This window comes from Primulina tabacum, chromosome 3, assembly GCF_025594145.1.
Source record: "Primulina tabacum isolate GXHZ01 chromosome 3, ASM2559414v2, whole genome shotgun sequence".
NCBI classification, from domain to species: Eukaryota; Viridiplantae; Streptophyta; class Magnoliopsida; order Lamiales; family Gesneriaceae; genus Primulina; species Primulina tabacum.
In genome coordinates, this window is record NC_134552.1 from 15,173,226 (window position 1) to 15,186,379 (window position 13,154).

The 13,154-nt window shown below is 37.9% G+C and overlaps 2 protein-coding genes across 2 annotated transcripts; both read right to left on the reverse strand.

Annotated features, from left to right (window-relative positions):
• Nucleotides 1–9,215: 9,215 nt before the first annotated feature.
• Nucleotides 9,216–10,016, reverse strand: LOC142540729 (anther-specific protein LAT52-like). The gene is made up of 2 exons (XM_075647080.1): nucleotides 9,780–10,016; nucleotides 9,216–9,673 (listed from the first exon to the last, which is right to left on the reverse strand). The coding sequence occupies exons 1-2, from the start codon at nucleotides 9,937–9,939 to the stop codon at nucleotides 9,345–9,347; spliced, it is 489 nt and encodes a 162-aa protein (XP_075503195.1). The 5' UTR covers nucleotides 9,940–10,016; the 3' UTR covers nucleotides 9,216–9,344.
• Nucleotides 10,017–10,373: 357 nt separating this feature from the next.
• On the reverse strand, nucleotides 10,374–12,402 carry LOC142540728 (peptide-N4-(N-acetyl-beta-glucosaminyl)asparagine amidase A-like). The gene has a single exon (XM_075647079.1). The coding sequence runs from the start codon at nucleotides 12,332–12,334 to the stop codon at nucleotides 10,562–10,564; it is 1,773 nt and encodes a 590-aa protein (XP_075503194.1). The 5' UTR covers nucleotides 12,335–12,402; the 3' UTR covers nucleotides 10,374–10,561.
• Nucleotides 12,403–13,154: the final 752 nt, after the last annotated feature.

Below are 13,154 nucleotides of genomic sequence, written 5' to 3' on the forward strand. Positions count from 1 at the left end.
TGCTCCAATGCTCTCTTCCAGGATTCGCCATATACAGACTAACTGATCTCACTGCTTGAGCAATGTCCGGTCTTGTACATATCATGGCGAACATCAAACTTCCCACTGCTAATGCATATGATACCTGAGACATCTCCATCCTCCCTGCTTCACTGCTATGACACATCTCGGAGGATAACTTGAAGTTAACAGGAAGAGGGATCAAGATTGGCTTACTATATTGCATGTTGCAGCATTGCAAGACTTTCTTCAAATAATTTTTCTGCGAAAGACAAATCTTTCTGTTACTTCTATCTCGGTGAACTTGCATCCCTAGAATCTTGTTTGCTGGTCCCAAGTCCTTCATATCAAATTCCCTAGCCAACTGTGCCTTCAATCCTTATACCTGATCTTTGTTGGGGCCTGCTACCAACATGTCGTCCACATACAACAGCAAAATGATATAATCATCACCAGACCTCTTGAAATATGTACAAGGGTCTGCACTCAGTCTGTTGTATCCAAGGCTCATGATATAGGAATCAAATCTCTTGTACCAACACCTCGGCGCCTGTTTGAGACCGTACATAGATTTCTTCAACCTGCAAACCAATTTCTCTTTGCCTATTTCCGCAAAACCTTCTGGCTGAAGCATATAGATTTCTTCTTCAAGATCTCTATGAAGAAATGCCGTTTTCACATCTAGCTGTTCTAGATGTAGGTCAAACACCGCATACAATGCCAACACTACTCTGACTATTGTAAGCCGAACCACAGGAGAAAATATCTCATTGAAGTCAATGCCTTCTCTTTGAGCATATCATTTTACCATCAATCTAGCACGATACCGCTCCACTTGGTTATTGCCATCACGCTTGATCTTATAAACTCATCTGTTTCCAATGGCTTTCCTTCCTCGTGATAGTGTAACAAGATCCCAAGTTTTATTCTTGTCTAATGCCTCCAATTCTTCCTGCATTGCTATAATCCACAAGGATACATCCGAGCTTTGAGTAGCCTCGTGAAAACTCGATGGCTCACCATCCTCTGATAATAGACAATATGCAATGTTGCTTTTAGTGACATAATCTGAAAGCCAACCTGGTGGTCTTCTGTCTCGAGTTGACTGCCTCACATTGGAAACCTCAGACTGAACATGTTCTTGTTCTTCGTGTCCTGGTATTGCTTCACAAGAAACTTGACCTTCGTCCGTCTTATTTTCCACCTTGAAAAATAGTAGTTTCTGAATTCGGAGTGCCTTTGTCTCCCTTTAATTTATCTTCCTCGAAAATAACATCCCTACTGATGACAAGCTTGTGAACAGTAGGATCCCACAAGCGAAACCTCTTTACTCCATTAGCATAACCCAAGAAGATACATTTTCTAGATTTTGAATCCAACTTCGATCCTTTCTTGCTCATTGTACAGAACGTACACAGGACTTCCAAATGTATGCAAATGAGAATAATCTGTCGGCTTTCCAGTCCACAGCTCCATCGGAGTCTTCAGATCAATCGCCACTGAAGGAGAACGATTGATAATATAACAAGCGGTTTTGACTGCCTCTGCCCAAAATGACTTTTCTAGACCTGCAGTCCTCAACATAGCTCTTGTTCTGTCCAACAAGGTCCTGTTCATCCGCTCCGTCACTCCATTCTGTTGAGGTGTGTAAGCCGTCGTGAACTGTCTTTTGATGCCCTCATGTTGACAATATGCATCAAATTCATCACTGGTATATTCTCCTCCATTGTCAGTCCTCAAACACTTGATCTTCTTTTCTGAATCAAGTTCAACCCGCGCTTTGAAATCTTTGAAGATCTGGAAAACATCTGATTTCTTCTTGATTGGATACACTCAACATCTCTTAGAGAAATCATCAATGAACGAGACAAAGTATTTCGCTCCTCCTAGGGATACAACTGGTGCTTGCCAAACATCCGAATGAATCAGCTCCAATATTCTTTTGCTCCTGGCAGTAGAAGTGCCAAACTTTAACCTGTGTTGTTTATTGGTAACATAGTACTCATAAAAGGGTAGTGACACTTTTGTAAGTCCCGGCAGCAGCTTCCGTCTTGAGAGAATTTTCAACCCCCGTTCTGACATATGCCCGAGCTTTCTATGCCATAACACTGTTAATTCTTCTCCTGAACCATTTGATGCAACAGATAATTCTGCCTCTTTGTGTTTCTCCCAAAAGTACATACAGATTTGCATCAACTTTTTCCGAATTTATAACCACAAGCGCTCCCTTCACAATTTTTATGATCCCGTTCTCGATCCGTATTTTGCATCCGATGTCATCCAATTGCCCCAAGGACAAAAGATTCTTCGTCAGTCCCTTCACATGTCGTACCTCCTGTATGGTGCGAATGGTGTCATCAAACATTTTAATTTTGATAGCACCGACCCCAGCGATTTCCAAGGCATGATCATTTCCCATGAATACAGATCCTCCTGAGACTGGTTCGTAATGATCAAACCATTCTCTCCTAGACGTCATGTGCCACATCGCACCTGAATCCATAATCCATGTGTCACAAAATTTGTGCCTGCCTTCTGCAACAGTTGGTGCTTCGCTGAATAATATTTCACCGCCACCTGAAGTACTGGTCACATTTCCTTGTGCTTTTATCGATACTCGTACACTCTTTCTTGAAGTGCCCTTTACCGCCACATTTAAAGCAGTAAATATTTTTCTTCTTACTTCTCGACTTTGATCTACCTCGCCTTTGGCTCCTACTGGAGTCACGGTCCATAAATCTTCCTCTTATCATCGGCAAAGCCTCTACCTGCTTTGAAGTTACCAACCTATCTTCCTTATTCTTGCGCCGGCTTTCTTCTCCGAGAACCGCAGTTAAGACATCGTCGAATCTTAGAAAGCCTACGAGAATATCGTTGGTAATGTTGATGATAAATTGATCATATGAATCTGGTATACTTTGAAGTAGAAGCTCCGCACGTTCATTTTCCCCTATTTTATGCCCCATGGAAGTGAGTTGGGCAAATAGAGTATTTAGTGTGTTGATATGGTCGGTCATCGATGAGGATTCCGCCATCCGAAGAGTATAAAGCCTTCTCTTTAGGAAAATCATGTTGTGTAGTGACTTGACCTCGTACATCTTTGTCAGAGTATCCCAGATAATTTTGGCTGTTTTTATCTCAGAGATACTCGACAAAACTTCGTCAGCTATAGCTAAGTGTAAATTAGCAACAATATTATCATTCATCTCATTCCACTTTTCATCATCCGTAATCTCCACCGGTCTATCTCCAATAGCCGCCAAGCAATTTTCCTTTCTTAAAACTGCTTGTATCTTTATTTTCCACAGCATAAAATTGCTTCCGTTGAATTTTGCTATCTCGTACCTTCCTGCCATTATATATACAACAATTTTAGTAGACTGGACAAAATAATCTCGCCTCAATAAAAAATCTCAAAAAATCTTTTCTGATGTGGAAGACCAGTCTAGGCTGCAACCACAGAGCATACTCAGAATTTTAAGAAATTTTAAAACAAGGCTCTGATACCACTTGTTGGTCCCACGTGCGGAATTTGAGATAATAAAACCCGAAAATAAAGAATAAACTGGACACCGAGATTTACGTGGAAAACCCCTAAAAATTATTAGGGTAAAAACCACGGGCAAGATGAAAAGAATTCCACTATAATATTTTGTGGTGTACAACTCACTCACTGTGTTTTCAAAGAGAACACACACTCTCTTAATACAGGAGAACAAACACCTAACAAATTTTATAGAACTAAGCACTCAAATGCTTATAAGATGAGAGAAAATTCGAAGAATGGATGATTTCAGAATGAAGGGGAGATCTCTATTTATAGAGCCTCTGTCAGTGTGAATACGCGTTAAAAACGCGTATGAACATTCCTCGGCAAATTTGATTCAAATTTGCCAAATGTCCCTTTCATCCATTAATTATGTCTCTGATTATTCTTGCCGACATCAAGAATGTGTTTGAATATTTCGAGCCAAACTCGAACCTGAGCCCTAATTCGAACCGAACGTGAATAATTTTTTTAAAATTTTCAAATTTTGAATCGAGCTCAAACTCGAATATATCTATTTAGAGCTGAATTTGAGCCTTAAATTTTTAGTATATTCGGTATGATCTGGTTCGTCATTTAGGAATACATACTCGTTCACACACCTCTCGTGATGCCGATTGCAACGGACACAAGTCTTCTGTTTCTCGACAAAAACATTGAAGGCTCTAATGAAAGAGATAATTGCACACGCTGCAACCAAAGCGATGGCTCAATTTGTAGTATCTCATCGGCATAGTGTCACTACCAAAACAGTCAGGAGCGGGAAGTCATCAATGCATGGTCTAAAGAAGATACAACAAAGAAAAGAACAGCTAAAACGAAAGCTGTCGCTCACAATAATGCAAGGAAGAAGGCAACACATATAGAAGACAAAATTAATAGTAGCATACATAGGGGTAGGAAAAAAATACCGAATTTTCGGTATATCGAGATTATCGTACCGAAAAAATACTGAATTTATCGAAATTTTGGTATACCGAAGATTTCGGTACTGTACGGTAACAATACCGAATTTTTCGGTACGGTAACGATATGAATTTGAAATTTTAGTATATACCAGAATACCGAAATACCAAAAAAATATATAAAAAAATTAAAATATACAATATTTTAAAATATAAATTTAAAAAATGTAAGGTTTTTTTGGTATAAAACAGTATATACCGATACCGTATCGAAATCTCGGTATATCGTAGAATTTCGGTATAATCGGTATGCTAGTTATACGTACCGAAATTTTCGGTACGATATTTGTATGAATTTTCTTATACGTTATTAGATCTGGATAGTCAATAAAAATTAGTCATGCATAAGAGGCAAGGCCAGCCCTATATGATAACCTGAATCACTGACTTTGTAAGAGATCAGAACGATAAAATTAAGTCTCGGGATGCTCTTCACTTAAGCCTGGTTCGGTACGGTATACTGATTTTTTTAATAATACCGTCTACCGTACCGAAATTTTTCGGTACCGAAAAATGAATACCGATACCGTACGACGATATACCGAAATTTCGGTATGACATAAATTAGATACCGTTCTTACCAAAAAAATTCGGTATACCGTAATTTCGGTACAGTATCGGTATAATACCGTCTATACCGAAATTTTTTTAAAAAAATTGTTAATCTCATCACAATCACAACAAAATAATTTTATTATAATAATTTTTCGGTATTTCGGTATATACCGAATTACCGAATATTTCAAAAACCGATACCGATACCGATATCGATACCGGTATCCCGTTAATATCGGTATATACGATATATTTCGATATGGTATGCACAGTATATCGAAATTTCGGTATTTTTTTTCAACCCTACTCACCACCCAAACGATGGGTTTAGGACTTATCCTTGAGGCAAATTCTTGGGAACATGATTCACTTTCAAATATCTCAAGTTAAACATTATGTTACCATTCACTAATTCTATCAAGAATCATAATGACAATAAAAAATTCAACAAATCACAATGATTATAAATTTTTTGCAAATTAAAGTCACTGTGACTATAAAAATAAATTTAAGAAATCATAGCGACTATAAAAAATAAATTGTGAAAGTCGTACCAACTATAAAAAACGAGTAAGTGATACCGAATATAAAAAATATATCAAGAAGGACAGCAAGTCTCAACGACTATAAAAAATACCAGATTTATCTTCTCTTTGTGGCCAACAAGCCCACTTCATCGCCTCCATCACCACTAAAAATAAATTGAAGAAATCATAACGATTATAAAAAATAAATTGTGAAATTCGTACCGACTGTAAAAAACGAGTAAGTGATACCGAATATAAAAAATATATCAAGAAGGACAGCAAGTCCCAACGACTATAAAAAATACTAGATTTGTCGTCTCTTTGTGGCCAACAAGCCCACTTCATCGCCTCCGTCACCACTTCACGCACATCGCTATCCATGTGTTGGGATAAACACAAATAAAACAATAATGCAGTGGAACAAAATTATTCTATGTTCTATGAAACTAGTACATAACAATTCAGACATAGCAACTAAAAATCAGGAAGCACAATGAGGTGAAATAAACGACACAAACAATTTTTGATGTGAGAAACCTCGCGGTGTGAAAAGTAAAATCATGAAACTGGGGTCTATCAAAATAATCTCCAATATAATAATAACGAGATTACAAATAGTCCACAACCAAAATCAAACAATATACAATTACAAATCACTATCAAGATATCACAATTGTAAAATAATAAGAGAACTAGAAAGATATCATCCAAAGGCCAACTATACAGAACCTGTTTATGTGGATAAAAATATCCAAATCTTATCTTCACCGTTCAGAATGTACCACACAACTTCCTAAATTTTTTATCTAAATTTCAGCTCAATCTAACAATTAGATTGCAAAAAATGGCCTTTGCTTGCAAGCATATTGCACATATTATATGCGATAAAATAACAGTTTATGTTCGTAGTCTTGAAAATGCTTCAAACAAAATAAAAGAACCAATCTTCACCATTCACATATTATTTCACTTCTTTATAAATATGTGACCCAAATTTTGGCTCGATCCAATGGTTTAATATATCGTAGATGCTTCTGCAAGATGACTGATTTGTAGAGATAAGCAGCCTCTGTCTCAAAACTCTTTCTCTCTCGCCGTCGCTCACCTCAACTCACGCCCATGATGCCACCTACAGCCAAAACAACCTCCTGTCTCCACCCATGATCCAACTCTCGCCCGTGCCACTACCTGCGGCCAAATTCCGTCTCTCGTCGCCACTTGCGGCTTAAATCTCACACGTGCCACCATCTGCGGTCAAAAAAACTTTTGCCGCCACTCGCAGTCAAACTCTCTCTAAAGTATTGTCGCCCACGACACTACTATCACTGGTACAATGTCTTGCCTACCTACGACCGACACTGCCCCCTACCGCGACCACCTTCCGAGGTAGTGCCTCGCCTACCTACGACCTCACTACCCCAACCTTAATTATGTTCTCCTTGGTCAATTTATAAAGGTTGCATTAAGTAGAGTCTTTATGAAATTTTATTGATAAAGGTCTACTGAAATTATACTATTATAGTCCCCATGAAACTCTATTATTAACGTTTTCAATTAAACTCCTAATGAAACTCAACGTTTTCAATTAAACTCCTAATGAAACTCTGCTGTTAGAGTCCTTCGAAAACTATACTCTCGACCACTCACAACTTGCTGACACTACTTGAGTGGGGAGCTTATGATAGGTTACAACCTAATTATTATTTAGCCCACTAGATTGAGCCCATTTTTCAGGCACTAAGTCGGGTTTAGTCTCCTTTTAATTATTTATTGAGATCTTTTATCAAGGTCCATAATATCAACTTGGCCCATAGATACAAAAGCTTGTAAAACACTTCAAAATTCTATAAATAGCTCAAGTCACCTCATTTGTAAGATACACTTTATTTTCAGTCAAATGCTATGGTTCTTTTGAATTTTTACTGGGAAATTACTGACCTATTCATCAGAGTGTCTTCGCCAGATAATCATAGGCACCACTCATTTTTTTTGGTGATGCAGATAACAACCCACAAATTTCGTTATTTGGGCTTATTCGAATATTATTAGGTCAACTGATTCTTTTTCACACACTAGTCAGATTGTCTAATATCATTTTTTTGCTACATCAGGCCTCATTTCCAAATTAATCATGGTTTTGGCATATTTATTTTCTGGGAGGGTTAATTACATACAATACCCCTGTATTGGATGCAATAATTGTTCCTGCTTGGTAGAACGATCGAACCGTGGTGCTTGAGCTGCTGTGCGGTTTAAAAGATTTAAGTTGCACCATCACTACTAGCTATAACTTTTGGTAAAGCGGCAAGCGCTCGTTCCTACAATTGGTATCAGAGCCAAGGTCACGGGTTCGATTCTCATTGATTGCAAGGAGTGCAATTATTGAATCGGAAATTATTGGATGCAATAATTGTCCCTGCTTGGTAGAACGATCGAACCGTGGCGCTTGAGCTGCTGTGCGATTTAAAAGATTTGAGTTGCTCCATTACTACTAGCTATAGCTTTTGGTAAAACGGCAAGCGCTCGGTCCTACACCCTGTAAAATAACGATATTTCTTAAAACCCCTATGACTATTTAGTCCCCATATTTTCAAATTTTTAGCATACATACATCTGAAAACACGTACTATCAAGAGGGTGTGTGTTCAAAATTTGAAAATATGGGGATGTATGTGCTCAAAATTTGAAAACAATGAGAGTTAATAGATCATTTTTTTCATATTAAGTTTATAGCAATATCGAATGATGTGATCATTAAATGATAATAAATAAATGATAAATAAAATGATCGAAAAAGAAAAATAAACATGATGATAAAATAATATTATGTTTGGTATGATTTTGTGGGTGAGATAAATTAAAAATATTTCCATTTTTTACCATAATTCCCCTCCTAACAGCCAATAATTACAAATCTCACCAAGCTTTATTTTTCCCTTCTGTTTTGATAGGACAAGGGGTATTTTTGGAAAATATTGGGGGTTTAAAAGAAAGAATGTTGATTAAAAAAAGGTTGGTGAGTTTATTTTCTCACTTTAAACCTTGTTTTTTTTAAAAAAAAATATTTCCTAAATTATAAGGTGGGGAGGACTCGAACTCGAACCACTTACAGGAGAAAGTGGATGAGACCACTTGGGCCAAAGCCCGGTCTCACTTTTAAATCTTGTCTGATAAGTGTGATAATGTGTAATTGTGGGTTGGTTTTGGGGTGTTAATTTTTGGTTGATACTTTTTTAACAAACTCCATGAATCACTCACGCAAATAAACGCATGTCCCCCTTTATTAAAAATTCATATTTTAAATATATCATTTTATTTCACAATTGTCTTTTTGCAAGAAACCAACATTCTATTTCCTCTTCTATTGCAGAGGTATTTTTGTTATAAATTAGATAATCCTTAATTTATCACATCACAAAAATCATATCAAACATATTTAAAAAAAAAAAAATTGACCTCGTTTTTCGTATTTTCAGCCTGAAAATACATGAAAGGGAAATCATACGGGAAGGTAATTTTGGCTAGTTGGTCAGAAAATGAATATAATCCTCAGTATTATAGTATACAACAAACAAAAAAATTTATAAATAACATTTTAATTTAATTTGTAATGTGACGATATATTTCTAATGTTATTTTATTTTCTTGATAGTAAGAATACAATATTGATGAAATAGAACAAACACAAAATGGGAGTGTACATGTAAATTGTCGAGTAAAATGACCAAACAAAGAAATTATGAACTCAATCTAAGCTTCCACGAACAATTCCAAGTCCTTGATGACTTCGAGGCATTGGGGAATGATATCCTTGGTCATGAATCCAAGTGGGTTGGCGAAGCGGACGGCGGTATGGATTCCGCTGTTTCGGGTGCATATGATTCTTGATGATGAGATGTCGTTCATGATCTCAGCGCAGTCGCTCCTTGGCGATGCAACCGCCTGCACCTCGCATATTTCTTTCTCGTGATCCCCGGCCACCGACAGGCTGTAGTGCCCGTCGGCGTTGGCTACACCCTCCACGCTGTATGTCACCGCTTTCGTTATCGTGTCCGTGCACACCAATCTCACCTTAGCACCTGCAAGTTTGTGAACATCATGTTTAACGCACGAGATGGATCATGGATCGCAATTTATGCATGCATATATATATATATATATATATATATATATGTTGAAGCATACCTGGGAGTCTCTGGCTGAGCTTGGTCTGAAACTGGACTCGGCATGGGTCGCAGTAGACGTCGCCTTCAACGTTGAACACTTCTTGGGAATGGGCGTGGGCAGTGGCAGCGGCAAAGGCGATGATGCAGAACGCAGAGATGAGAGCAACAGCCTTTGCCATTATTTATTTATTCTCTTTCTTCTTTATTTCTCTCCTCTCTTTTTGTTTGCGTAGTACAATTTGTAAACTTGGTGTTGGAATGGGATTTTATAGAGGATGAAATGGGAGGAAAAGTCATGAAGGGTCGATCTTCTCTCTGCTATGTTTAAGGACATCCATTGAGGAGAGACAGTGGTTCCTTATTTTCCGTTGGTTGGAGAATGAGGTTTTGAGGCTAAAAATATATCTACCAATTCTGATCCTACTTTTTATGTTCAGTTATTTTGGGTGCTAAAAAATTATCAAATTGGAAGTCTATTCCAAGAAAAAATCTCTATTTTATTCTATATATAAGCTTATTTGCATGATGTACATGCGTAGTATGTGAAATTTACAATAATTGTGTATTTGTGTGTAATTTATAACTTTTGAGCTCCTCTGTGGTGACAAACAGAAAAAGGAATCGGATTGATTTAGTGTTCACATGTTAAAAGCACAATCATAAACATGAACTAACACTATAATGTTCAATTGGAATACATAAAAAGAGCAAAGCAAGTCCATTCAAAAATCTTGCCTGGAACAAGCGAATAATGATCGAATGATCCCTTTCCTTTCACGATGTGACATAGATCAGACAGGTCTATAGTGCAGTAAATGGCCAGTGCTTGTCATACCCGCAAGAATCCCTCTGTTCGTCGTGAAGAATGGTGTAATTCGAGCTGCTCACATTTCTAAAATAGCATGACTCATCACCGATGAAATGGTATTCCTGTTGGGTGCTCCCTAATCCAGAGACCACTAAGTTGCCTTTTACAAGCATGTAGCCCTGTCCATTTTGCAAATTCTTGAGCTTACTCGAGGAGGATGCAGATTTTGAACTCTGTTCCTCCTTCTCTTCGAGATCTAGAGTCACGTTTGCTACAGAAACATACATTCCATTTCCTTTATCAATGCTATCGGAGTGGAGGTGTAATCCAAATTTCTTGAATGATATGGCGGAGAGATTGAAAGGTGATGAAAGCATATTATCAATACTGTTATTTAAATTTATTACTTGTTGTAAAATCTGCAAATTCCCCTCATTTCCCAAAGACATAAAATTACTGTAATCAAATTCTTGAAGCGATTTGGTTGTGATCACTCCATGGGATGATTCAACCCAACCACTTGAAACTATAAACCTACTAACATTTGTAACAAACGATCCATCAAAACCGGTGAAGTTGGATAAAAGAGATAAGGTAAGAGGTGAACTATTGTATTCCACCAACTTTCCTTGTGTCTTCTGGCTCCTTTTATCCAACCAAAGATGCAAATTTGCATCAACATACCAAACATTCAAAGCATTTGTTACACTAAACGTAAACTTATGATCCTTTCCATCTAGTATTGTACCCAAGAACGGCGTGATCTCGATATCATAAGAAGGGAGATCGAACGAACCTATTCCGGTTATCGGTCTCCACAAGAGGGGATTCACACCTCCCGTGTAGATCACAGTAAACGGCCAAATTGCACCGACAGTGTAACCATCCAAGCTAACAACAACCTCCCTAAAAGGCCCATTCCCTGCCACATCAGTGAGATTATTTGCGTAAATATACTCATTTGGATAGTTCCCAAACCAAAACTCATCATTCTCATGAAATGAAACATAAACTTCCAGCACCGCCCTGTACACATTCGGTGGAATCTTGAATTCCTCACCCTTCAAATCCTTTGAATTCTCGATCTCAAACCAAAGTCCATCATTTAAAGGTAAATTTCTTGAAATTGGCTGAATCAAATCGGCCCCAAAATCAAATAAATCGTTAGAATCAACCCCAGTATTCATGTAACTTCCTTCAGAAGGATAATAATGAAAAGTAACATTTACATGGTACACGCCGGTATAAGTACTATCAACAATGTTGCCTAAATAAACAGCGAGAGTCTGATTTGTCATCAGCAAGGAATAATACCTCGTAACATCTTTCTTAACTGTCCAAACGATTCCAGTTGCTCTAGGCTCCGCAGTACAACTCCTTAGAATCTCAACCCCACCAAGCCAAACACCAAAGATTCTATCAAATTGCCTACCTTTGCAAGCTGCTGTCCATTCAAGAACGATTTTTGCAAGTTTTTGGTGGAAGGAGCAATGTGAAGTGGGTCTGTAATCTGCAAAAACTGGGGGCTTACCGTATGTGTAGGCGAAGTCGTGTTGGAGGGCTAAATATGAGCAAGGTTTGGTTTTGGGAAGAGGGATGGGTTTGGTGACTTCAAAGAAAGTAGTGGGAAGGGTAACGCCTGGAGGAGGCTCCGAAATGAGCATTGATCGGAAAAGGGATGTAGTTTGGAGGAGGTTTGCGGCGGAGGGCGGCAGGTTGCGGATGAGGAAGAGACCAAAGAGGAAGAGAATAAACGATGATGCCATTTACTGAAGACTTGAGAGTAGTTGGTGTGTAGAGTGTAGACGTGGTGGAATGTCACACAACGAAATTTGAGGTGATTCCTACACATCCTCCAGTTTGTTTTTTTTAAGGCAAGATGTTTGTACTGCCATCCCAATAAAAAATAAATTCATTAATATAATTTTTTTTGTACATGATGTTTGCACGAATATCTGAACAACAATAATTTATGTGTCGATATATGTCTCGATCAGTATTTTATGTTCTGTACAAGATGTTCGCAAAACACGCCAGGAGTTGCATTGATAGCATAGAATGGTTCCAAAAATTTGTAATGTTCAGATTTTTTTGTCATGTTAAAAAACATGTTAAATTGTAATTATCAGGAAATGTCCAATGCCTCGATTGTCTCCTGAACTTTGAAACCTCCGATCATTTGGCCCCAAAAATTGTACCAAATATATTTGAGTTCATCTGAAAATAGATAAAGGATAATACGATGAACTGAAAACACCGGCCGATTTTGATCACCCTAACGTGAAGCCTTATATTATCGGGAATTACTTATGCCCGCACTGGGGCGGTCAAGAACTACCGCCCTAACGCGGAGCTTTCTATTTCCGGATTTTATCTTTGCTATTCTTGCACTGAGGCGGTCATCGAACGCGAGATTTTTTTGTCACATACCCTAAAATTTCTCATGTGCCGCCGGTTCACCCTTATTTTCTTTTTTCTTTCTTCCTCACGGGCCTCAGGCCCCAAGAAACAGATTAAAAGTCCCTTCAATCCCCTCTAACAGAAATCAGCAATGGAATTATCAAATTTTTAAATGTAGTTTTCAGC

Bases quoted from the DNA above. Each gene is read 5' to 3' on its own strand.
- LOC142540729 (XM_075647080.1), bottom strand. From the start codon at position 9,939: ATGGCAAAGGCTGTTGCTCTCATCTCTGCGTTCTGCATCATCGCCTTT. The intron at 9,674-9,779 runs GTATGCTTCAAC...ACAAACTTGCAG, and splicing joins GCTCAGCCAGAGACTCCCAG to GTGCTAAGGTGAGATTGGTG.
- LOC142540728 (XM_075647079.1), bottom strand. From the start codon at position 12,334: ATGGCATCATCGTTTATTCTCTTCCTCTTTGGTCTCTTCCTCATCCGC.